The sequence below is a fragment of the Salvelinus fontinalis genome, unplaced genomic scaffold, assembly GCF_029448725.1.
Source record: "Salvelinus fontinalis isolate EN_2023a unplaced genomic scaffold, ASM2944872v1 scaffold_1829, whole genome shotgun sequence".
Taxonomy (NCBI): domain Eukaryota; kingdom Metazoa; phylum Chordata; class Actinopteri; order Salmoniformes; family Salmonidae; genus Salvelinus; species Salvelinus fontinalis.
The window spans coordinates 1-26,872 of NW_026602038.1; the positions used below are offsets into that span (position 1 = coordinate 1).

Here is a 26,872-nt window from a genome sequence, read left to right on the forward strand (position 1 = left end):
AACCCACCCACCCATCAATCCACCCACCCATCAATCCCTCCACCTATCCACCCATCAATCCACCCACCCACCCATCAATCCCTCCACCTATCCACCCATCAATCCACCCATCAATCCATCCACCCATCAACCCACCCACCCATCAATCCCTCCACCTATCCACCCATCAATCCACCCATCAATCCATTCATCTCAGGCATCCACACACTTGGTTGGTTTTCACATGAGAAATTACTAATCCAAAGTTTTTTAATTTGTGAATAAGTGACTACTTTTCCTCCATCATTGACTCAGTGTGTTGTTTTGCAGAGCTCAGGAAAACCCTGGAACAGGACTTGGAGAACCTGGACAAAACACTAAAGGAAACGGAGGCCACTCTCACTGTGAGATCCATGTTCCCTCTACCTCCCTGATCACAGCCTTACCACACGTTTACCCAATAAAGATACTACTACTATCTTCTGTTTGTCTTATATACACTCAGTATCAGGGAGTAACACTGTTGTAGCGTTGACTTAACAGTCTCTCTCTCTCAACCATTTTCTCTCTCTCACACACCCACAACAGGAGAAAATCCAGGACCTCACGTTGGAGAACGAGGCGCTGAGCGAGAAGCTGCGAGCGGAGGAGGAGAGGAGGAGGATTCTGGCAGAGAAGAACCAGGTGAAAGGAATATGATGGTACCCTATGTTGTGGCATAATTATGCCCAGAGCCCCATGGACACAGGAAGGTGCTGAAGAATGCTATTGTTCTGGTACACTGTGTACCTCAGTCAACAATACTACTGCTGTGAGACAGATTTCCCAGTTTACTGCTTATTTTTTGTTGTTTTTGGGCCTTATGGTCTTTATACTGGTGGAATACTGCCCCCTGCTGGTTGCTAATGGACATGCAGCTCTGGTCAATGTGTCCGTTTCTGAGATGGCTGTGTTTGGGGATTTATCCACAGTGACTCATGCATATTTAGTTTCATTTGGGAATCAAACCCACAACTCTGGTACTGCAATCATCCATCTTAAAGTGGGTTATTGAATGACTGTTGTTTGTCTGGAACAACAGTTTGTAGGGGATAGAAGAGGTTAGGAATAGGACTGGTTTGTGAATGAAAATCTCTCTCTTCCTCTCTCCCCCCCCCCTCTTTCTCTTCCCCCTCTATCTATCTCTCTCTCCCCCCTCCCCCCTTATCTCCCTCTCTCCCTATAGAAGGACTCCCATGTGTTGTATCTGGGACAGGAGCTGGACAGTCTTAAGGTGGTTCTGGAAATCAAGACCAAGCAGCTTCACCAACAGGACAAGAAGCTCATGCAGATGGACAAGCTGGTGAGGACACACGCACACACACGTCGATGACAACGCGCCTACACACACGCACATGCCCTGAGCTGTGTATGTTCGCTGTTGCTAGCTCTCTCTGTACGTCACTGAAAGGGTGCTCCATCTTATGTCATCCCTTATAAGATGTGCACACACACACACACACATTTCTGTGAAGGCAGAGTGTTTTGGTAACGGTTTGTTTTTGCCGTTCAAGCTCATGATAGATTGTCTTCAGTCTTGGGAGTCACCACATAAAGAGTCATTTCGCTGCAAAACAAAACTGCATAAATACACCACGAATATTACGTCATGATTGGAGAGATTGTGTCTGCCTCGCCGGAGGCTTCAGAACACGTAACCTAGTAAAACAAAAACCTTTGTCTCAAAGTGCTGATCAGAATCCTGGGCCTAAACCGTCTAGGAGCGGTGGAGACCTGCACACTGTCTAAAAAGAGGAGATCATCCACAGCTATTGGGACATTATGGTGCCCAGAAGTTTATTGTGCATAAATATAAGCTGAAAACAAAACACAAATGTTTCTGCATCAAGCCATCATCAGTGTTAAGTGCACAGACACCAGGCTTCTATTACAGAGTCATTGCATATATCACATGATCTAGTGAGCAAATCGCTGTATCGCGTTAGAGGAAACCAAGACAATTCTCCTGAGAATTAGCGTGGCAGGTTAGGAGAATTAGCGTGGCAGGTTAGGAGAATTAGCGTGGCAGGTTAGGAGAATTAGCGTGGCAGGTTAGGAGAATTAGCGTGGCAGGTTAGGAGAATTAGCGTGGCAGGTTAGGAGAATTAGGTTAGGAAAGGGGTTAGCTAAAATGCTAAAATTGTCCCTGACGCAACTCAAACATAGGCCTGCCCTGAGAAAAGTCTTGGTTTCCATTAATGCGATGCTGCAGAGCAAAATCTATACATGCAAACAAGTACATAGTATCATGGCATGATTCAAGTACAGGAGCGGAGAGAAATATCTCATTTGAACTTTTACATTTGTGTTGTCTGTCTGGCGCCAGATGGAGAGCAACGTGAAGCTGGAGGAGCGTCTGAACAAAGTCCAGCAGGAGAACGAAGACTACAGGGCCCGCATGGACAAACACACCGCACTCTCCAAGTACGTACTGTAGAGAGGAGTGACTCATCTCTCTCCAGAATCCTCATCTTCACCATCTGTCCTTCGAGCAGGGTTTCTATTATACATAATGTTGTTCTAAGAATGTGTGTGTTCCTCTGTGTCTGTTTCTCTGTGTTGGTGAAATAGAGGCTGTTCAGTGAACCACCTTCACTTTGTGTGTCTTCCCCTCTCTGACCTCTCTCTCTTCTGTGTGTTTCTTCCCCTCTCTGACCTCTCTTCTGTGTGTTTCTTCCCCTCTCTGACCTCTCTCCTCTCTGTGTGTCTTCCTCTCTCTGTGTCTCCTACAGGCAGTTGTCCAGTGAGCAGGCCATGCTGCAGCAGACCCTGCAGAAGGAGTCCAAGGTCAACAAGCGTCTCTCCATGGAGAATGAGGAGCTGCTGTGGAAGCTGCACAATGGAGACCTGGCCAGCCCCCGCCGCCTCTCGCCCTCCTCGCCCTTCCACTCGCCCGGCAACTCGGCCTCCTTCCCCACCGCCGCAGCCCCACTCTCGCCCACCAGATAACCCAAACTGGACACCAAGGGGAAAGAGAGAGTGTGGGGGGAGAGAAAGTGTTTGTGTGGATATCCCCTCCCAACACACCCTAAAGACAACCCCCCCTCTACAGTCCCTTACCTCCTACCCCCCAGATCACCAACCCCAGCCTCTCAAGGAGACAAAGCTATTCCAAATACGGATGGACTACTTCACATGATGACGCTGCAGTTTTGGGTTCTGCCCACAATGACTTGTACAGATGTTTTCTTTGCTCCCAGAAAGAGAAGACAATGTTGCACAGATGCACTTACTTAAAGCGTAGGACAATTCTGCCTTTTTTTCTGCCTGATTTCTCTCACTTTTTTCCCCTCAGCAGAGAGAAAGAACAGGCAACTTAAACCTCAGGGTTTGTACATAGCTTCTCAGCTCGTTTTGATTCTCCTTTTATTTGTGCATCGTGTTCCCCGCTCCCCTAATAAAGTTTGTGCTAAAAACCTTGGATGTAGTTTTGAAAATGGTGTAGGCCAGAGACGGAAGTGGAAGTGAGACATCACATTCCCTTTTTTCTGGTTCATAAACGGCCTGAGTGGGGCATCTTCATTTTTCCGCCATCTTTGGTATAGAGTGTTTTTGAGGACTTTTAGGGTGACTTATTGAAGAGCAGAGCTTTATCCAACGAGCACTTGCTTTTGACCCCTTGTATAAACAGTCCATATCTGGGCGCGGATATTCAGAGTTAAAGTGAACTTTAATCCCAACCCTTCATCTCTCTACCTTAATAAAACTGTGGAATGTATTTACCCATCTGTGCTTTATCGCTCAATGTTCCCAATCCAAAACTCCAGAACTTTGTGTTGAGCCAATGTTATCTCAAACCTCTCCACTTCTCCGAGAATGCCTCAAACTGACCATCATTTTGTTTAATTTTAAAAGGTAAATAAACAAATCAAGGTCAAAGTTATCTTTATTATCCCTCTATAAATACATAATTAAATAGTGGATATGGTTAATAAGGTATTTGTATAATGTAATACATTGGAATAGATTGGTTACACACAAGTCTTTTACCTGTCAAAATGATTGACAGCTATGTCGAAGCAGTGTGTGTGTGCACACGCTCAATCTTGTTGTTGTGCAGTAGTACCTAGAGAAGGGAATCCACCCTGGAGGGCACAGATCACCCATTTAACACCTACCTCAGTGGCCTCAAATCTCCTCTACTCTAACATGGAAATAATACACTCTCTCAGATCTCTTCACTGGTGAGGTTTTAGTGCTCTGTCTGTCTCTCGGTAATGTAATACTGGTTTGTTTGCACACACTTCAGTCATTTCTAGTGTCTTATTTCTGCCTGCAGTATTAACAGGTAGAAACTAGTGAATGTTTTAAGGGTTGGCTTAAAACACAAAATAAATGGGTGTGTTCCAGGTTGTCTTTAGTGCAGTAGATTAGATCTCACAATGTCTGGAGAACTGTTTGTCTGAGGAAGCCCATTTATATGATAGAGCAGTCTCTTTTGAGATTGGAATGTGCCCAGCGAGAACGACCTGGAGCGTGCCCAGTCTGGGTGCCAGAGAGAACGACCTGGAACGTGCCCATTCTGGGTGCAAGAGAACTCTGGGGGGAAAATATAGGCAATATTTCTGTTAAAGTAAATGTTGATCATAGTATAACATTTTATTCAAATTGTCACAATCAGAAAATATTTGAGTGGAAAGTACACAATTGTACCATTACTACCCAATGTGACAGCCCCCCACACCTCTGATTCAAAGGGGTTGGGTTAAAAGCTGAAATACATTTTGGGTGTGCAATTGATGATGAAAATAAATGTAATCCTTTAATAATCTGAGCAGAATTACTGTTTTACCTCAATTAGCATCAAAATTGTTATGATTGGATGTTCTCTATGACGTAACGCCACCTTTAGCCTATCCTAATTGAGGAAAAACTCTTAACAGGATCGATGTCGTCTGGCGTTCTGGTCAGTTGGATCCAGCCGGATGGACGTCCGGATCATCATGACTACGGATTTGATTGAATACCACCAGCCGTGCCAGGTGTACCAGACCACCCCGTCATCCATCACCGCTTGGTACGGCCCGTTGTAGTAGTGACCGTTCAAGTTGCCAGACTCACACCTGGTGGAGAGACGCAGAATGACACCAACATCTGAGATTCATAGTAATAGGTCGCGTTCCATTGCTTGGACGTTGCCAGATCTTACAACTCCTGGATAAGTATTTTACCAGCTAACCATATCATATGTTATAGCAATCTATCAGTCAATAACACTGTCGATGGCACGCAACCATTGATTGATTTGTTTTGGTTGTGTTTCAGATAATGTTGTGCCCAATAGAAAAGGGAAAATAATGTATTGTGTCACTTTTAGTGTAAATAACAATATAATATTTCTCAACAATTCTACATTAATGTGGATGCTACCATGATTACGGATAATCGTGAATGAATCGTCAATAATAATTAGTGAGAAAGTTAGAGGCATAAATATCATACCCCTAAAAAAATGCTACCATCCCCTGTTATTGGTAATGGTGAGAGGTTAGCATGTTTTGTTGTATCCCCTGTTATTGGTAATGGTGAGAGGTTAGCAGGTTTTGTTGTATCCCCTGTTATTGGTAATGGTGAGAGGTTAGCATGTTTTGTTGTATCCTCTGTTATTGGTAATGGTGAGGTTAGGATATTTTGGGGGCATGATCTTTGTGCATCTGTAACTTGTCATTATTCACGACTCATTCATGATTATCTGTAAACATAACGCGAAAAACATAACCAAATCAAACTGCAAATGTGTAGTCACGACGGGATAGGAATATGGGACCAAATACTAAACTTGACTAAATTGTATACACTATAAGTGAATTTGTCCAAGTACCTATGATACCTTCAAATGGGGTTGCATTCATTTCTAAATGGTAAAAAAAAGGTGTTACTTTATACTGTATCATACAAAACATTTTCTCTCAAAATGCTGGAGTATAGAGCCAAATTAAAAGTTTTAGCTTCTCTGTCCAAATAAATATGTAGGGGAGTCGATGTGGAAAATGTTTTTGCCAAAACTCTGTTGAGAGGTTACTGAATCTCCACAGTAATTCAGGAGGCCAATATTCTGTTGTTCAGAGGTTACTGAATCTCCACAGTAATGCAGAAGGCCAATACTCTGTTGAGAGGTTACTGAATCTCCACAGTAATACAGGAGGCCAATACTCTGTGGTTCAGAGGTTACTGAATCTCCACAGTAATACAGGAGTCCAATACTCTGTGGTTCAGAGGTTACTGAATCTCCACAGTAATACAGGAGGCCAATACTCTGTGGTTGAGAGGTTACTGAATCTCCACAGTAATACAGGAGGCCAATATTCTGTTGTTCAGAGGTTACGGAATCTCCACAGTAATACAGGAGGCCAATATTCTGTTGTTCGGAGGTTACTGAATCTCCACAGTAATACAGGAGGCCAATACTCTGTGGTTGAGAGGTTACTGAATCTCCACAGTAATACAGGAGGCCAATATTCTGTTGTTCAGAGGTTACTGAATCTCCACAGTAATACAGGAGGCCAATATTCTGTTGTTCAGAGGTTACTGAATCTCCACAGTAATGCAGAAGGCCAATACTCTGTTGAGAGGTTACGGAATCTCCACAGTAATACAGGAGGCCAATACTCTGTGGTTCAGAGGTAACTAAATCTCCACAGTAATGCAGAAGGTCATACTTGCTGAACCACCACCCTGACATGTCATGGCGGATACACTTCTCATCGTCCTTGTTGGGATGGTCGTAGGTACTGAACTTGACTCCCTGTTGACCGGCTCCTAGACTGTTCCACTGCCCACTGGGAGAGGGGTGGGCTTCGGGGAGGGCGTCCCCCGCATTGCCAGTGTACTCACCCAGATGAAGCTTATACTGGTTCTGGAGGGGGAAGAAGAGTATTTTAGGGAGTAGTTTTTTAAAGTATTTTATGGGGAAATAATTCAGTGATTTTGAATATTTAACTATGTAAAATCACTTAACTATCCCCTTTAACCTAACACCTGATCTCAAATTTCAACTAATTGTGGTCTTCAATTTAGACCTCAAACAAATGCCTACATTGGTGTGCACACACTGCAGAAGTCCTGGGCCAGAATTCCCCCACGCCTAGTGTAAAAGGTACCACAACTTTAGGTAATAGGTTGAGGACCAGGAGTGATAGACCAACATGCTTATACTGTAACACAGTCAATGTTCTCCTAAACAGAGCACTGCTGAGGTGTATCTTTCTGAATACTGCTGTCTACAAATATTGATCTTGTTCCAGAATGGGCTAATATGAGTAGGTGAATGAAGAGGATTGCTGGTTTCCCCAGGACCTTTGCTCAAGGACATTCAAATCACATTCTATTTGTCCTGTGCTTCGTAAACAACAGGTGTAGACTAACAGTGAAATACTTACTCACGGGTCCTTCCCAACAATGCAGAGAAATAAAATAAGACGTAATAACACGTAATAATAAATGCACAATGAGTAGCGATACCTTGGTACTGGTACCCCGTGTACATAGCCAAGTCGATGTGCAGGTGTTCGAGGTAGATATGTACATATGGGTAGGGGTAAAGTGACTAGGGAACAGGATAGATAATAAACAGTAGCAGCAGTGTATGTGATGAGTCAAAAGAGTTAGTGCAAAGGGGAGAGTCAATGCAGATAATCTAGGTAGCTATTTGGTTAACTATTTAGGAGTCTTATGGCTTGGAGGTAGAAACTGTTTAGGGTCCTGTTGGTTCCAGACTGGATGCATCGATACCGCTTGCTGTGTGGTAGCAGAGAGAACAGTCCATGACTTGGGTGGCTGGAGTGTTTTATCATTTTTAGGGCCTTCCTCTGACACCGCCTGGTATAGAGGTCCTGGATGGCAGGGAGCTCGGCCAATTATGTACTGGGCCATATGCATTACCCTCTCTAGCACCTTGTGGTCGAATGCAAAGCAGTTGCCATACCGAGCAGTGATGCAGCCGTATAACTTTTTGAGGATCTGAGGGCCCATGACAAATCTTTTCAGCCTCCTGAGGTGGAAGAGGCATTGTCATGCCTTCTTCAGGACTGTGTTGGTGTGTATGGACCATGTTAATTCCTTAGCGATGTGGACACCGAGGAACTAGAAGCTCTCAACCCGCTCCACTACAGCTCCGTCAATGTGGATGGGGGCGTGCTCGGCCAACCATTTCCTGGAGACCACGATCAGCTCCTGGCACCACACTGCCATGTCACTGACCTCCCTATAGGCCAGAGCTCTCAAACCTTGTCCCTGGAGAGCTACCATCCTATAGGTTTTCACTCCAACCATAATCTAGCACACCTGATTCTAATAATCAGCTGGTTGATGAACTGAATCAGGTGAGTTACAAGTGGGGTTGGAATGAAAACCTACAGGAAGGTAGCTCTCCAGGGACAGGGTTGGAGAGCCCTGCTATAGGCTGTCTCATCGTGGTTGGTGATCGGGCCTACCGCCGTCAGCAAACTTAATGACGGTATTGGAGTTGTGCGCTACCGCGCACCCTGAGGGGCTCCCGTGTTGAGGATCAGTGTGGTGGATGTGATGTTGACAACCCTCACCACCTGAGGGCGGCCCATCAGGAAGTCCAGGATCCAGTTGCAGAGGGAGGTGTTCAGTCCCAGGGTCCTGAGATTAGTAATGACCTTGGAGGGCACTATGGTGTTGAACGCTGAGCTGTAGTCAATAAACAACATTCTCACACAGGAGTTCCTCTTATCCAGGTGGGAGAGGGCAGTGTGGAGTGCAATAGAGATTGTGTCATCTGTTGGGGTGGTATGCAAATTGGAGTGGGTCCAGGGTGTCTGGGATGATGGTGTTGATGTGAGCCATGACCAGCCTTTCAAAGCATTTCATTGCTACAGTTATGAGTGCTACAGAGCGGTAGACATTTAGACAGGTTACCTTGGCGTCCTTGGGCACAGGAACTATGGTGGTCAACTTGACATGTTAAAGGTATTACAGACATGGTTAGGGAGAGGTTGCAAATGTCAGCTGATCAGCGCATGCTCTGTATACTAGTCCTGGTAATCCCCAGTTTATACAGTATGAACGGTAGATTGGTTCGGTTTTTTGCGAACAGGGACTTATGTCAACAAATAAAGGGAAAGGGGGGTGTGTTGGGTTAAAAAAGAAGGCGAAATACTACACATGTCCTTGTTCTTAACGTTCTATCAAGATCTGAACTGCCTTTGGTACAGTTTGAACAAGAGTAGACAAAATAGTGACACCCAGTGTTATGGGAAAACCGTGTCTGTTCCATGTGAGGAATGTCTGCAGTAAAGACCGTGGTGTTGTGTTCACGTGTACCTTTTCATCATCCACTTTCATGTTTTTGTACTTGGCGAAGCGCTGGTTTCCGTCAAAGTCCTCCATGTTGATCTTTAGGTTGTAGTCGCCTAGAAAACAGAGTCAAATACAGGTCATAAAGAGCCAAAGTGGCCACCAATTGTCACCCAGGTGGGTGAGACAGTAGTGGTGGTGGATGAGTTGAGTTGAGGTGGCCTCGTACAATGTAAAGGACTCGGGGCCATGATCAGACTTGAGATAAGTAAACTTAACAAGGACTTAAGCCATTAAAAGATTGACTTATGTCAACATTTTTGGACTTGAGTCCATTTTAAGTCAACTTATCTCAAGTTGGAAATAGGGCTCTTTAAGATCTACTGTAGTTAAAAGCTCTATGTAATATAAAAGCAATTTATTGTCATTATTAGGTACATTCCATGTGAATTTGGCCACATGCCTTTTAGATGTTTTTTCTAGCCAAGAGTTGTTACCTGACTAGGAAAACTCTGTGTCCTAGTTATAACCTGACTAAGGCCAGGAAAAACTCTGGGTCATATTACTATTACAGCCTGTTCCTAGGGGCCGGGAGTTTTTCCTGGTCAGATCAAGTGGTGGGGAAAAGCTCTTGGCCCTAGTTGTAGGTTTTCCTCTTCACCTTGAGAGGTGAGGTAGTGTAGGGGGTCGTTCCCTAGCCAGAACTCTCCGTCTGACTCGCTGTCTCCAAAACCATGCTTATACTCCACCCACGCTCTGTAGAGGGAGGGAGTCACACCCACATGCAAGTGACGCTAAACCTGAAACCAACGATAGGGCGATTCCACGCCAGCGGGAGCGGAAAATATTTTAGTATCTCAGATTGTTTTAGCAATTCTCACAAAAATGTAATTGGGAGGAAGGAAATTATATCATTAAAAGTACCAAAGTGCCCACTCTGGAAATATGATGTACTTGTATAGTATATTGTTCCAAACAATTTCTTTACATTTTTTTTTTATCAAAAAATGTAGTTTTGAGATACACATTCATTTATTCAACACTATAAATATGAATATGTCAGAGTCTGAACATATTCCATCAGTTAGATTACATTATAAAGAGTATAATGACACCATGATGTTGTCTGTATCTGGTACGGGTTCACAGGTCATAAGGTCTTACAGGAGACATGTAGGTCTTACATGAAGCCACTTTAGGCCCTTTTATCACGATTTTCAAAACATGTTTTGTGATACAAATGTAAAAGGCATGTTAAACATCATTCCTCCCAATGAAGTTTCTATGTGAGAACAATCTGATACCAGAAATATTTTTTGCTCCCAATACATGATCTGTGCTGGAGCTTTGAGAAAGCATACCATGACAATTTGTTGCAAACCGAAAGGCGTTAGTTAGGATATCTAACGTAAAATACAACAAAACTTCATTTAGTATTTGTTTATTCCTACAATTGCCCTTACAAAAATTAACAGTACTTATATTGCAGTATAACTGCAGTGCAGTGTAACTAAAATTAACTTTTAAAAATGAATTAATTTGATCAACCTGTCAGTCGATAGTGGTGTTTTCTTTCCACCTACCTGTCGAATGACTCCATTCCGTCCTTTCTCCTCTGGAAGACAGTCCAGCCTCCTCCATCACTCATGTCACAGAACACCATGAAGGAGGAGGGAGCTTGGTCCGGTCTGATCATATACAGGCCACTAACTGAGTTCCCATCCTTATATATCTCAGCACAGTCTAAACACACAGAGGACATGGTTACAGTGCATGCACACCAAATGGCACCCAATCCATTCCTTATACAGTGCATTATCTTTTACTATTTATGTCTGTTTTAAAAACGAAATTGAATAGCTAATCAAACATGAATCACACAAAAACACTAAATTCAGTTCAGTAAAAAGACATTCCATGTTCTACCCATAGAATTCCACATTAACAACAGGAGCTATGGGGTTCTACCCCCTGCCTGACCTTTGTACTGTCCCCCAGTCTGGAGGTGTGTCTGGGGGATCTGAGGCAGCTTCTGGGCCTGGCTGAGGTGAAGCCCCTGGATGTAGTGGTGCTGGTCGTTGATCACCCTCACCAGGTCCTCCATCTCAGCCTGCAGACGCCCCACCATCTCCCCACACTGCACTGGAGCCTAGTGGACAGGGGGGAGAGGGGGACTCTGTTCACTCTCTCGGGCTATACAACTCATTTAACGGATCAGAATGATCCGTTCTATCAGTTTTCAAGATAAGATAAAGGAACACGTTTGTTCATTTTATGTGTTAGCCTACAAATACTAATCTCAGTACATTCAACAATAACATAAATAAAGAAACCTGTTATGATATAATCTGATATGAACTAGATTTGGATGCAGAGACAGACGATGCATGCACACACAAACAGACAGACACACACACAAACATACATGCAGGTGCATGCTGAATACACCAAATGGCACATAAAATGTCATCATCACAACGTATGTGGGTGTTAAGGAAGTAGAATTATGCACAATATGAACCAAAGCCAATCAAAATCTAAATAAATCTTACCGAGTGGCATTCCGTGAGGAACAAAAGCCCCAAAACTGCTATGGTGGACGCTCCTGCCATGGCGTGTGATCTATGTTCAACCACCAGTGTTACTGACGCTCTGTTCACCCTACCCTCTGACAACCCACCATGGAAGACACTGGTTGCATCCCAAATGGCACCTGGTCAATAGTAGTACACTATATAGGGAATAGGGTTCCATTTGGGACGCAGAACACTAGTGTCTACACATCGGAGTCAGCACAAGTGTTCTGCTGTACTTTGAAAAATGGCTAGTGACTTCCCACCCTAGTCTGGCCATTGACCTTCTTATTAAACCTTGTTGTGTCTAGTGGTCTATTGCGTAGGAAGAGGGTTGCCTTTTGTAGTGTCTTCCCTCTATCTATCCTCCCTTCTCATAACCCAACTGGTGATACAATAGCACGTTTTACTGGCGTGATCTTAAACATGGCCCTTCCGACTTATTTGAATTCAACGACTTGTAACTTTCCCTGCCTTAAGTCAACATTCCCCTTGTTTCATGTTTTAGCTCTAGTTTTGATTTACTTCTATTAATTCAATGGGTTTGATTCAGATCTTACCAATCCAGTTTATGATGGATAAATAAGGCATTTGGGCTATGTTTACACAGCCACCCTAAGAACCCAACTCAGATTTTCTTTCTATATCCAATTTTTGTGACTGCCCAAACTCAGTTCTACAGGTGACCCATATCAGCTTTCCACATTCACACTAATGTAGCCTCTGAAGTACCGCAAAGATGCGGTAAAGAGATCAATGGAATTCAACCAAAATAATGGAAACGCCATGGAGCTACCAAGGAAACGCCATGAAGCCACCATGGAAACGCCATGGAGCCACCATGCACATTACCTCCTCGTGGGGGGAAAGATTCAGAATCTCCTCATTGCCACCAATCTTGAGGTATAATGCTTGTATGGATGTCAACTCCAATACATGTTCATATCATCATCAACAATCAAGTACATCACACTTAAAAACGGATTAAACTACCACCACCGATTTCTATATGCCTAGCTATGCTACCAGCTTATACAAACAAGAGTTAGCATTTAGCAGAAAACATTTCTAAACCCCAAAAATAACTTCTAAATATTATGCAGTGAAAACAGCCAGCCCAATATATCCAAATATGGTGTTAGTAACCACATTGTGGGCCTGTTAGAACTCATAAATCATGACGGATTTAACAAATGTCCACTTTGTTAGATCAGATTGTTTTTAATGGCCGACAATGATGGCGTCCTTGCACATTCCCCAATTAGTGTATATGTGAATGGACAAAACCATCGATCACGTGACACCATTCATTCCTATTGAGAAGACTTCATAGCGCATTGAAACCAATTGAAGTTGGTTAAAATGGAGTCCCATGGAGACATAACATGAGCAGTTTGAGCTACTCCAGGAAGTGGCATTGCAGGCAAACTCAGTGCTACGCCCTCTCAATGAGTAACTTTAGTTAAAGGCTGGCCGGGGTTCTGCAGGCTTCCATTGGCAACTCAATTATCCTTAACTTTTTCTGTGTGGGATTTAAAAAATAAATTAAAAATCCGTTCAAGGACATACATCCGGTGTATTAGAAGCAATTATTGGTACCATGTTGGTTTTCAAAACATTGTTTTATTTACATGAAGATTGACCACAAAATGGCAGTTTTTCTATTCACTATAATGGGGGATCCAGTTTTCTGCTAGCAATGCCTGCAGTATTGCGGTCAGCCTTGATTTTCCGTGGCTTCAACAAGAGTGGTCAGTTGTTCTTCCCCCACCTTTTGGGTCCCAGTGACCTCTTTACTGCATGTATGCTCATTTCCTGTCATGGTAACGGCAGGTGACCTGTAAAAATTACAAAAAAACATCAGATCTGATCGTCCAGGCAAGTCACTTGTGGAGGATCTGGTTTGTGTCAGGTTTGAGATCCACATATGGATGTGGTATAAATCGAAAGTTAAAAGAACATATTCCGTGTGGTTTTGTGCTGTTTACACATTAGGAAAATGATCAGTTAGTTATCATATATGCAAATAATTGGCAAAAGATCTGAATTGGGCTGCCTGTGTAAACGTAGAAGCAGATTTACTAAATTAGCACCAGAAGATTTTTCAGAGGGAATTCAACATGGAAGATTGGATGAAAAGGTCAAACAAAAGTGATTGTAAGTAAAAAAAAATATATATATTTAAGTAAAGTGTAATGATGACCGTTTCATGTTTTAGCTTGGTTTTTGAGGATATTTTCACTATTGAAGAAAATGGTACAGACTTTAGTAAATGTGACTATTCAAATCAAGTGGAAGGCTGAGTTTACACAGGCAGCCCAATTCTGATATTTTGCCCAATTAATGGCAAAATAGCTGATGTGATTAGTCAAAAGTCCAATTAGTGGGGGGAATCAGAACAGGGTTTAAACGCAGCCAAAAATTGTGTCCTGCCGTTCCTCCACTAGAGAGCAGTCACTACTCAGCCTGTAGTAATCACACAATTGCAAACACAGTTTGTGGAAGTGTTTGTGGCTATCCTCTGCTAATTGAGTGATGTTACAACAACCCTATGATGTCATACAGATTAAAAAGTACACGTTCCTGATTGTCTGCCCTAAACTGTGACAAAACATTAGGTTGGAACCTCACATTTACAGGTGTTATTTCAGACTAGTGATCTATCTTCACAAACAATTGAATGTGTTGTCGGTGAATGATGCTACTAACGTTACAGCATTGTTGCGTTAGGTTTGTTTAATTTAAATGTGTCTCTTTATAATGATGATCAGGACCTGTTAGTGGTTGTTTTGTGATAACTACGCTGTGATTAAAATGTTGTAAAAAAAAAGACCATTGTTTTTCAGTTAGGGATTTGTTCTTAAAATTAACGATCCAAATTTAATGTAAAGTTTTCACTTTAAACTAGTTTGTACACTAGGAACCCGTCTAGAATATTACCAAGTACAGGTGCTCTCCTGTGTTTTGGCCCAGGTCTGAGTTGTATGCAGGGAAGGGGTTGTTTGCATACAGCAGGACCAACTGTGGTTGTATCTATGAAGGGTGCTTTCCTATAGTTTCTGTCAGTGTTATTTCTCCTTATTGGAATCCTCCTGAATGTCTCTTTGATAAAGGACCAATACAGTAATGATTATATTGTTGAACCAACTGGAAGCCCATCCATCTATATATAGTGTTGTGGCTTTTTAGGGAAGCACAATGTTTAACTGAAACAGTTTTGTTTGTTGGCAGAATAAGGTAGATATATTTTTTAAACAATTATTGTGTGTTTCTTTGCCCTTAACCAGCATCTAAATGGTCGCTACACCAGGATGCTGAGAGGTGAAAAGGGTCCTCTGGTTTCAATACCTGACCAACCAATAGCTGTAGGGAGGTCTACCCAAGATCAGTGAGAAGATCAGTGCCAGGAGGCTGATATTTGCTGGTCAGTGTGTCAAGACATCCTGAGCTGGCTGCCAGCAGTCTCATACTGTGGGTTCCCTCTCATGGACGAAGACCTCTGGGAAAACCACACAAAACATACGTGGACAACATTTGCCATGGTCTCAGAACGCTGGTCTCAGAACACTGGTCTCAGAACAGAGGACCTTCCAGCTGTAATGAACCACAGAGAGCTATAAGTAACTCAATAGAAATAATGTTATGAGAGGGATTGTGTATGCACGATCACTGGTCGTTGGGGCCCTTGTTAAGGCCAACGGCATCATGAACGTTAACTAGCACCTGGAAATGTTAGATATAGGAGCCTGAAACTTGACAGCAAGTGGATCTTCCAGCAAGACAATAACCCCAAGCACTCTTAAAAATCCATGTTAATTGGCCACAAAATCATAATTTTGCAATGGCCATCTCAGTCTCTGGACTTGAAACCCATTGAAAACCTGTGGTTTGAATTGAAGAGGGCAGTTCATAAGCGCAGGCGAAGGATATCAAGGATCTGGAAGGATTCTGTTTGGAGGAACGGTCTAAGATCCCAATGTGTTCTTCAACTCATAAAACAATTTAGAAAAAGGCTCAGTGCTGTTATCCTCGCAAGGTGACGTATTGAAAACCGGGGTGTCAATAATTTGGACCTCTACCCTTTTTGAGAAAGCAAAATATTACTTGTTAAACTAAATCTTTCCCTGCGCAATTGTATTATTATAAAATAATATAATTTACCCCCTTTTTTTGTATACAATATAGCTCAGTATTTTAATTATTTATTTCATACAGTAATTTTTACTCATCTTTATCAAGTGTGTCAATCATTTTGGAATTCACTGTTCAGGATGGCAGGTAGCCTAGTGTTTAGAGCTTTGGGCCAGTAACCGAAAGGTTGCTAGATCGAATCCCCGAGCTGACAAGGTAAAAATCTGTCGTTCTGCCCCTGAACAGGGTCGTTAACCCACTGTTCCTAGGCCGTCATTGTAAATAAGAATTGGTTCTTAACTGACTTGCCTAGTTAAATAAAATACATGCATAAGGCTTTTCTTCCTCATATCAAAATATATATTAGTATATGGTGGAATGTGTTTTTAATAAATGTACCTGTCCATTCAGTCTTTTTCATTATGAATTAAAAGGCTAAACTGATCCTAGATCAGCACTCTGAGACACTTTGTGGATACGGACCCCCCCAGATGTCGAAGCCAGTTCCACTGTTGTCTTTTTCATTCTTCCCCTTCAATCAGGGGCTGATTTAGACCTGGGACACCAGGTGGGCGCAATTAATTATCAGGTAAAACAGAAAACCAGCAGGCTCTAGACCTTATAGGGTAAGATTTGAATACCGCTGGTTCACATGATAGTTACGGTGAGCTGTAGTAAGGTGTGTTCAGAGGTGTGGCCTGAATGGTCTGATCGCTCCAGAAGTGAGGTGTGTTTACATGCTGATGTGATTCTGCCCCGAGGTATTTGATGTGACCAGGCCTCCAGGCAAGTGTCTGAGGGAGAGCTGGCTGGCGTAGAGATGCCATGTATCCAACTACAGCTACCTCCAATTGATGCTGGGTGACATACAGACAAAAGCCTGTTGATGCCGGCATTATTGACCAGCATTATTGACCCTGACTAGTAGAGGTCACAGGGAAACCCAATGTGGGTGCCACAGAGCTTTAGGTGCATGTTGCGATTTCCGACTTGCGAAAACCCCTGCCGCACGCGTCGCACATATACGTCTTCTCCACTGTGTACACGCTTTCATGTGCCTCTAGCACTGGGTATCGGCTTAAAGTCTTGCCGCAGTGTAGCGGTTCCTTGCCTGTCTTGGGGGAATCTGTATTGGAGCTATGCTGGCATCGATGCAGTGGCGGTGCTGCTCTCGCTGGGGTGTCTGAGAACTGCGTCGACTGTCTTCTGGTGTCTGTGGCGTAGGAACACGAGGAGTCTTCGGCGTCTGGGAGGCCGAATTAAAAAAAACAAAAAACAATTGGGTTCAGACTTAGGAAGACACCTTCACTGTGTTCAGCTCCTGACTGCTGTTTTGTCTGGATCATTCCCTCAGTGTCTGCCTCTGACTTGAGAGCAGTGTTGGTCCCACTGCTCATTGTGCCCATTTCATGAATACCGTCCCAACATGCTCTTGTTTGACTCCTGGGAATTTGGCGCTTGCCTCCTGTAGAAATAAACAGATAGTTTTTCATTCAGGAATATTATTCTGATATTTTCAAGTGGAATATTATGGATAGTCATATAAAGTGATGTAGTGGATAAAAAACAAGTGTTCACAACAACAAAAAGTGATGTAGTGGGCTCACCAGCACAGTGCATTCTAAAAGTGTTGTGGTCATCCTCAGTCAAATTGCAAGTTTGCATGCAGAGGATTCCCTCTCCTGGAGAAAGTGAGACATTGCCATTCTCTGTCAGAAGGATGACAAATGAGTGAGTGAATCTATGTCACAAACTACAACTTCAAACCACCTGACCAATGGTCAGATGTGGTTGTTTGGTTTATAAATGTATCATTAGATTAAGTTAGCATGCAAGTGATAGCCAACTCCACATTCTGTTACTCAGATCTACTAGGCTGGGACACTGGAGTTCATGGTTCTAGCTCAGGCAAATTTAAATCTGGACCTCGAATCCTGTGCTGACCTAGAAATCCACTGCTGATTTTCATTCTTTCCATCTTATCAAGGACTAATTTAGACTTTGGTGGGTGCATTCAATGGGTCTGGCAAGTTAATTGTTGGCTAGCCAGATAGGGTACACGCACAGTAGACGACTAAACTCAACTCCAAGATGTACGATGGAGTTGAGCAGCGACTATTGTGGGCGGAATGGAGCTCCGACATCAAATAAAATAATTTTTTATCAAAAACTACAGATTTCAGCACCAAAGAATAGCTGGCATTGCAACGTGGTCTCAGAGCATTTCGTATTATTCTGTACGTAAATCCGAGACACTACCTTTCGTATGAAATCACCCCCCATCACACTACTAGGTCTCGTCATGGTGACGTTTGCTAGCTAAACTCATGCGCAGAAACACGTCATCGGGTCTAACGGTCGTCTCAAGCCGAACTGCGCATGTGCAGGCCGTGAACTCAAAGGCACTCCTTTGATATAAAGTTGTTTATGACAAATTTAAATGTGTCAGTTTGTCACTTTCACGATGTTGAAGTAATAACATGTTCAACTACTTAAGATGTTGGCTCAAATCTAGGTTGTGCCTTTAGATTTTGAGAAAATGAACAACTAAGGAAGAATTTTTCACTTCTTTCATTGACTTATCAAACACCAAACATCAGCCTGGTCTGTTTCGTAATTCCTGGAAGTCTCGCAATGTTGCGCCTCTGGGGTTACAAACTCTGGAATTTCCATTAACAAGCTCTAAAATCATTGTAATCTCATTATTTCATAATGCATTTATTGTTGAAAAAACTATTTGAAATCGAAATGTGACAAAAAAAATTATAACCGAAACGACCTCAAAAAGCATTAATTGCTCAGCACAACGAAATGCAATTTGTACATTATGTTAACAAATTGCAATTCGTACAATATGTTACAAATGTGCAAAAACGTATGATATGTTATGAATTCCAATTTGTTGTGGCTAACGTTAGCTAGCTCTAGGGGTTAAGGAGTTAGGTTATAAAGTTAAGGTTAGGGGAAGGGTTAGCTAACATGCTAAGGAGTTGAAAAGCAGCTAAACAGTAATAAGCAGTTGCAAAGTTGCTAAAGTTGCCTGTGACGAGATTCGAACATGCAACCTTTTGGAAAGGCGATACCTAGCCAGTTGCACAACTGAATGCATTCAACCAAAATGTGTCTTCAGCATTTAACCCAACTCCTCTGAATCAGAGAGGTGCGGGGAGCTGCTTTAATTGACGTTTACTTCATCTGTGCCCGGGCAGCAGTTGTTATGGGGGGAGCGAACTGCTTTGCTCAAGGGCTGAACGGCAGCTTTTTCCACCTTGCCGGTTCGGGGATTTGAACATTTACATTACATTTAAGTCATTTAGCAGACGCTCTTATCCAGAGCGACTTACAAGTTGGTGCATTCACCTTATGATATCCAGTGGAACAACCACAATAGTGCATCTAACTCTTTTAAAGGGGGGGGGGGGGGGGGGGGGGGGTTAGAAGGATTACTTTATCCTATCCTAGGTATTCCTTAAAGAGGTGGTGTTTCAGGTGTTTCCGGAAGGTGGTGATTGACTCCGCTGACCTGGCGTCGTGAGGGAGTTTGTTCCACCATTGGGGTGCCAGAGCAGCGAACAGTTTTGACTGGGCTGAGCGGGAACTGTACTTCCTCAGAGGTAGGGAGGCGAGCAGGCCAGAGGTGGATGAACGCAGTGCCCTTGTTTGGGTGTAGGGCCTGATCAGAGCCTGAAGGTACGGAGGTGCGGTTCCCCTCACAGCTCCGTTAGCTGTGAGGGGCTAAGATACCTTAGCTCAGCAGGCTAACAGTCTAGATACCTTAGCTCAGCAGGCTAACAGTGTCTAGATACCTTAGCTCAGCAGGCTAACAGTGTCTAGATACCTTAGCTCAGCAGGCTAACAGTGTCTAGATACTTTAGCTCAGCAGGCTAACTGTGTCTAGATACCTTAGCTCAGCAGGCTAACTGTGTCTAGATACCTTAGCTCAGCAGGCTAACTGTGTCTAGATACCTTAGCTCAGCAGGCTAACTGTGTCTAGATACCTTAGCTCAGCAGGCTAACTGTGTCTAGATACCTTAGCTCAGCAGGCTAACTGTGTCTAGATACCTTAGCTCAGCAGGCTAACTGTGTCTAGATACCTTAGCTCAGCAGGCTAACTGTGTCTAGATACCTTAGCTCAGCAGGCTAACTGTGTCTAGATACCTTAGCTCAGCAGGCTAACTGTGTCTAGATACCTTAGCTCAGCAGGCTAACTGTGTCTAGATACCTTAGCTCAGCAGGCTAACTGTGTCTAGATACCTTAGCTCAGCAGGCTAACTGTGTCTAGATACCTTAGCTCAGCAGGCTAACTGTGTCTAGATACCTTAGCTCAGCAGGCTAACTGTGTCTAGATACCTTAGCTCAGCAGGCTAACTGTGTCTAGATACCTTAGCTCAGCAGGCTAACTGTGTCTAGATACCTTAGCTCAGCAGGCTAACTGTGTCTAGATACCTTAGCTCAGCAGGCTAACTGTGTCTAGATACCTTAGCTCAGCAGGCTAACTGTGTCTAGATACCTTAGCTCAGCAGGCTAACTGTGTCTAGATACCTTAGCTCAGCAGGCTAACTGTGTCTAGATACCTTAGCTCAGCAGGCTAACTGTGTCTAGATACCTTAGCTCAGCAGGCTAACTGTGTCTAGATACCTTAGCTCAGCAGGCTAACTGTGTCTAGATACCTTAGCTCAGCAGGCTAACTGTGTCTAGATACCTTAGCTCAGCAGGCTAACTGTGTCTAGATACCTTAGCTCAGCAGGCTAACTGTGTCTAGATACCTTAGCTCAGCAGGCTAACTGTGTCTAGATACCTTAGCTCAGCAGGCTAACTGTGTCTAGATACCTTAGCTCAGCAGGCTAACTGTGTCTAGATACCTTAGCTCAGCAGGCTAACTGTGTCTAGATACCTTAGCTCAGCAGGCTAACTGTGTCTAGATACCTTAGCTCAGCAGGCTAACTGTGTCTAGATACCTTAGCTCAGCAGGCTAACTGTGTCTAGATACCTTAGCTCAGCAGGCTAACTGTGTCTGGATACCTTAGCTCAGCAGGCTAACTGTGTCTGGATACCTTAGCTCAGCAGGCTAACTGTGTCTGGATACCTTAGCTCAGCAGGCTAACTGTGTCTGGATACCTTAGCTCAGCAGGCTAACTGTGTCTGGATACCTTAGCTCAGCAGGCTAACTGTGTCTGGATACCTTAGCTCAGCAGGCTAACTGTGTCTAGATACCTTAGCTCAGCAGGCTAACTGTGTCTAGATACCTTAGCTCAGCAGGCTAACTGTGTCTAGATACCTTAGCTCAGCAGGCTAACTGTGTCTAGATACCTTAGCTCAGCAGGCTAACTGTGTCTAGATACCTTAGCTCAGCAGGCTAACTGTGTCTAGATACCTTAGCTCAGCAGGCTAACTGTGTCTAGATACCTTAGCTCAGCAGGCTAACTGTGTCTAGATACCTTAGCTCAGCAGGCTAACTGTGTCTAGATACCTTAGCTCAGCAGGCTAACTGTGTCTAGATACCTTAGCTCAGCAGGCTAACTGTGTCTAGATACCTTAGCTCAGCAGGCTAACTGTGTCTAGATACTTTAGCTCAGCAGGCTAACAGTGTCTAGATACTTTAGCTCAGCAGGCTAACAGTGTCTAGATACTTTAGCTCAGCAGGCTAACAGTCTAGATACTTTAGCTCAGCAGGCTAACTGTCTAGATACCTTAGCTCAGCAGGCTACCTGTCTAGATACCTTAGCTCAGCAGGCTAACTGTGTCTAGATACCTTAGCTCAGCAGGCTAACTGTGTCTAGATACCTTAGCTCAGCAGGCTAACTGTGTCTAGATACCTTAGCTCAGCAGGCTATCTGTGTCTAGATACCTTAGCTCAGCAGGCTAACTGTGTCTAGATACCTTAGCTCAGCAGGCTAACTGTGTCTAGATACCTTAGCTCAGCAGGCTAACTGTGTCTAGATACCTTAGCTCAGCAGGCTAACTGTGTCTAGATACCTTAGCTCAGCAGGCTAACTGTGTCTAGATACCTTAGCTCAGCAGGCTAACTGTGTCTAGATACCTTAGCTCAGCAGGCTAACTGTGTCTAGATACCTTAGCCCAGCAGGCTAACTGTGTCTAGATACCTTAGCTCAGCAGGCTAACTGTGTCTAGATACCTTAGCTCAGCAGGCTAACAGTGTCTAGATACCTTAGCTCAGCAGGCTAACAGTGTCTAGATACCTTAGCTCAGCAGGCTAACAGTGTCTAGATACCTTAGCTCAGCAGGCTAACAGTGTCTAGATACCTTAGCACAGCAGGCTAACAGTGTCTAGATACCTTAGCACAGCAGGCTAACTGTGTCTAGACACCTTAGCTCAGCAGGCTAACAGTGTCTAGACACCTTAGCTCAGCAGGCTAACAGTGTCTAGATACCTTAGCTCAGCAGGCTAACAGTGTCTAGATACCTTAGCTCAGCAGGCTAACAGTGTCTAGATACCTTAGCTCAGCAGGCTAACAGTGTCTAGATACCTTAGCTCAGCAGGCTAACAGTGTCTAGATACCTTAGCACAGCAGGCTAACTGTGTCTAGACACCTTAGCTCAGCAGGCTAACAGTGTCTAGACACCTTAGCTCAGCAGGCTAACAGTGTCTAGATACCTTAGCTCAGCAGGCTAACAGTGTCTAGATACCTTAGCTCAGCAGGCTAACAGTGTCTAGATACCTTAGCTCAGCAGGCTAACAGTGTCTAGATACTTTAGCTCAGCAGGCTAACCGTCTAGATACCTTAGCTCAGCAGGCTAACAGTCTAGATACCTTAGCTCAGCAGGCTAACAGTCTAGATACCTTAGCTCAGCAGGCTAACAGTCTAGATACCTTAGCTCAGCAGGCTAACAGTGTCTTGGTACTGTAGCTCAGCAGGCTAACAGTCTAGATACCTTAGCTCAGCAGGCTAACAGTGTCTAGATACCTTAGCTCAGCAGGCTACCTGTCTAGATACCTTAGCTCAGCAGGCTAACTGTGTCTAGATACCTTAGCTCAGCAGGCTAACTGTGTCTAGATACCTTAGCTCAGCAGGCTAACTGTGTCTAGATACCTTAGCTCAGCAGGCTAACTGTGTCTAGATACCTTAGCTCAGCAGGCTAACTGTGTCTAGATACCTTAGCTCAGCAGGCTAACTGTGTCTAGATACCTTAGCTCAGCAGGCTAACTGTGTCTAGATACCTTAGCTCAGCAGGCTAACTGTGTCTAGATACCTTAGCTCAGCAGGCTAACTGTGTCTAGATACCTTAGCTCAGCAGGCTAACTGTGTCTAGATACCTTAGCTCAGCAGGCTAACTGTGTCTAGATACCTTAGCTCAGCAGGCTAACTGTGTCTAGATACCTTAGCTCAGCAGGCTAACTGTGTCTAGATACCTTAGCTCAGCAGGCTAACTGTGTCTAGATACCTTAGCTCAGCAGGCTAACTGTGTCTAGATACCTTAGCTCAGCAGGCTAACTGTGTCTAGATACCTTAGCTCAGCAGGCTAACTGTGTCTAGATACCTTAGCTCAGCAGGCTAACTGTGTCTAGATACCTTAGCTCAGCAGGCTAACTGTGTCTAGATACCTTAGCTCAGCAGGCTAACTGTGTCTAGATACCTTAGCTCAGCAGGCTAACTGTGTCTAGATACCTTAGCTCAGCAGGCTAACTGTGTCTAGATACCTTAGCTCAGCAGGCTAACTGTGTCTAGATACCTTAGCTCAGCAGGCTAACTGTGTCTAGATACCTTAGCTCAGCAGGCTAACTGTGTCTAGATACCTTAGCTCAGCAGGCTAACTGTGTCTGGATACCTTAGCTCAGCAGGCTAACTGTGTCTGGATACCTTAGCTCAGCAGGCTAACTGTGTCTGGATACCTTAGCTCAGCAGGCTAACTGTGTCTGGATACCTTAGCTCAGCAGGCTAACTGTGTCTGGATACCTTAGCTCAGCAGGCTAACTGTGTCTGGATACCTTAGCTCAGCAGGCTAACTGTGTCTGGATACCTTAGCTCAGCAGGCTAACTGTGTCTAGATACCTTAGCTCAGCAGGCTAACTGTGTCTAGATACCTTAGCTCAGCAGGCTAACTGTGTCTAGATACCTTAGCTCAGCAGGCTAACTGTGTCTAGATACCTTAGCTCAGCAGGCTAACTGTGTCTAGATACCTTAGCTCAGCAGGCTAACTGTGTCTAGATACCTTAGCTCAGCAGGCTAACTGTGTCTAGATACCTTAGCTCAGCAGGCTAACTGTGTCTAGATACCTTAGCTCAGCAGGCTAACTGTGTCTAGATACCTTAGCTCAGCAGGCTAACTGTGTCTAGATACCTTAGCTCAGCAGGCTAACTGTGTCTAGATACTTTAGCTCAGCAGGCTAACTGTGTCTAGATACTTTAGCTCAGCAGGCTAACAGTGTCTAGATACTTTAGCTCAGCAGGCTAACAGTGTCTAGATACTTTAGCTCAGCAGGCTAACAGTCTAGATACTTTAGCTCAGCAGGCTAACTGTCTAGATACCTTAGCTCAGCAGGCTACCTGTCTAGATACCTTAGCTCAGCAGGCTAACTGTGTCTAGATACCTTAGCTCAGCAGGCTAACTGTGTCTAGATACCTTAGCTCAGCAGGCTAACTGTGTCTAGATACCTTAGCTCAGCAGGCTATCTGTGTCTAGATACCTTAGCTCAGCAGGCTAACTGTGTCTAGATACCTTAGCTCAGCAGGCTAACTGTGTCTAGATACCTTAGCTCAGCAGGCTAACTGTGTCTAGATACCTTAGCTCAGCAGGCTAACTGTGTCTAGATACCTTAGCTCAGCAGGCTAACTGTGTCTAGATACCTTAGCTCAGCAGGCTAACTGTGTCTAGATACCTTAGCTCAGCAGGCTAACTGTGTCTAGATACCTTAGCCCAGCAGGCTAACTGTGTCTAGATACCTTAGCTCAGCAGGCTAACTGTGTCTAGATACCTTAGCTCAGCAGGCTAACAGTGTCTAGATACCTTAGCTCAGCAGGCTAACAGTGTCTAGATACCTTAGCTCAGCAGGCTAACAGTGTCTAGATACCTTAGCTCAGCAGGCTAACAGTGTCTAGATACCTTAGCACAGCAGGCTAACAGTGTCTAGATACCTTAGCACAGCAGGCTAACTGTGTCTAGACACCTTAGCTCAGCAGGCTAACAGTGTCTAGACACCTTAGCTCAGCAGGCTAACAGTGTCTAGATACCTTAGCTCAGCAGGCTAACAGTGTCTAGATACCTTAGCTCAGCAGGCTAACAGTGTCTAGATACCTTAGCTCAGCAGGCTAACAGTGTCTAGATACCTTAGCTCAGCAGGCTAACAGTGTCTAGATACCTTAGCACAGCAGGCTAACTGTGTCTAGACACCTTAGCTCAGCAGGCTAACAGTGTCTAGACACCTTAGCTCAGCAGGCTAACAGTGTCTAGATACCTTAGCTCAGCAGGCTAACAGTGTCTAGATACCTTAGCTCAGCAGGCTAACAGTGTCTAGATACCTTAGCTCAGCAGGCTAACAGTGTCTAGATACTTTAGCTCAGCAGGCTAACCGTCTAGATACCTTAGCTCAGCAGGCTAACAGTCTAGATACCTTAGCTCAGCAGGCTAACAGTCTAGATACCTTAGCTCAGCAGGCTAACAGTCTAGATACCTTAGCTCAGCAGGCTAACAGTGTCTTGGTACTGTAGCTCAGCAGGCTAACAGTCTAGATACCTTAGCTCAGCAGGCTAACAGTGTCTAGATACCTTAGCTCAGCAGGCTACCTGTCTAGATACCTTAGCTCAGCAGGCTAACTGTGTCTAGATACCTTAGCTCAGCAGGCTAACTGTGTCTAGATACCTTAGCTCAGCAGGCTAACTGTGTCTAGATACCTTAGCTCAGCAGGCTAACTGTGTCTAGATACCTTAGCTCAGCAGGCTAACTGTGTCTAGATACCTTAGCTCAGCAGGCTAACTGTGTCTAGATACCTTAGCTCAGCAGGCTAACTGTGTCTAGATACCTTAGCTCAGCAGGCTAACAGTGTCTAGATACCTTAGCTCAGCAGGCTAACAGTGTCTAGATACCTTAGCTCAGCAGGCTAACAGTGTCTAGATACCTTAGCTCAGCAGGCTAACAGTGTCTAGATACCTTAGCACAGCAGGCTAACTGTGTCTAGACACCTTAGCTCAGCAGGCTAACAGTGTCTAGACACCTTAGCTCAGCAGGCTAACAGTGTCTAGATACCTTAGCTCAGCAGGCTAACAGTGTCTAGATACCTTAGCTCAGCAGGCTAACAGTGTCTAGATACCTTAGCTCAGCAGGCTAACAGTGTCTAGATACCTTAGCTCAGCAGGCTAACAGTGTCTAGATACCTTAGCACAGCAGGCTAACTGTGTCTAGACACCTTAGCTCAGCAGGCTAACAGTGTCTAGACACCTTAGCTCAGCAGGCTAACAGTGTCTAGACACCTTAGCTCAGCAGGCTAACAGTGTCTAGATACCTTAGCTCAGCAGGCTAACAGTGTCTAGATACCTTAGCTCAGCAGGCTAACAGTGTCTAGATACCTTAGCTCAGCAGGCTAACAGTGTCTAGATACTTTAGCTCAGCAGGCTAACCGTCTAGATACCTTAGCTCAGCAGGCTAACAGTCTAGATACCTTAGCTCAGCAGGCTAACAGTCTAGATACCTTAGCTCAGCAGGCTAACAGTCTAGATACCTTAGCTCAGCAGGCTAACAGTGTCTTGGTACTGTAGCTCAGCAGGCTAACAGTCTAGATACCTTAGCTCAGCAGGCTAACAGTGTATTGGTACTTTAGCTCAGCAGGCTAACAGTCTAGATACCTTAGCTCAGCAGGCTAACAGTCTAGATACCTTAGCTCAGCAGGCTAACAGTCTAGATACCTTAGCTCAGCAGGCTAACAGTCTAGATACC

The 26,872-nt window shown here is 44.2% G+C and overlaps 2 protein-coding genes across 6 annotated transcripts; one reads left to right on the forward strand and one right to left on the reverse strand.

Annotated features, from left to right (window-relative positions):
* Nucleotides 1–263: 263 nt before the first annotated feature.
* Nucleotides 264–3,740, forward strand: LOC129850107 (microtubule-associated tumor suppressor 1 homolog A-like; the record flags this gene model as incomplete). Its single annotated transcript, XM_055916684.1, has 5 exons — nt 264–383; nt 568–663; nt 1,205–1,321; nt 2,345–2,442; nt 2,751–3,740. Coding segments are annotated over 5 exons (648 nt in total), but the record flags the coding sequence as incomplete, so codon positions are not given.
* Nucleotides 3,741–4,596: 856 nt separating this feature from the next.
* LOC129850106 (fibrinogen-like protein 1) lies at nt 4,597–18,053 on the reverse strand. Of its 5 annotated transcripts, none has more exons than XM_055916681.1 (8): nt 17,591–18,042; nt 13,624–17,448; nt 11,260–11,428; nt 10,863–11,022; nt 9,941–10,035; nt 9,307–9,395; nt 6,678–6,874; nt 4,597–5,081 (listed from the first exon to the last, which is right to left on the reverse strand). In XM_055916681.1, the coding sequence occupies exons 2-8, from the start codon at nt 13,777–13,779 to the stop codon at nt 4,895–4,897; spliced, it is 1,053 nt and encodes a 350-aa protein (XP_055772656.1). In that variant the 5' UTR covers nt 13,780–17,448; nt 17,591–18,042; the 3' UTR covers nt 4,597–4,894. The 5 variants fall into 5 exon arrangements, with proteins under 5 accessions (XP_055772656.1, XP_055772658.1, XP_055772654.1 ...); XM_055916683.1 differs by having other exon boundaries at nt 11,832–17,448; XM_055916679.1 differs by lacking the exon at nt 4,597–5,081 and having other exon boundaries at nt 5,263–6,874; nt 11,832–17,448; nt 17,591–18,053.
* Between the last annotated feature and the right edge of the window lie 8,819 nt (nt 18,054–26,872).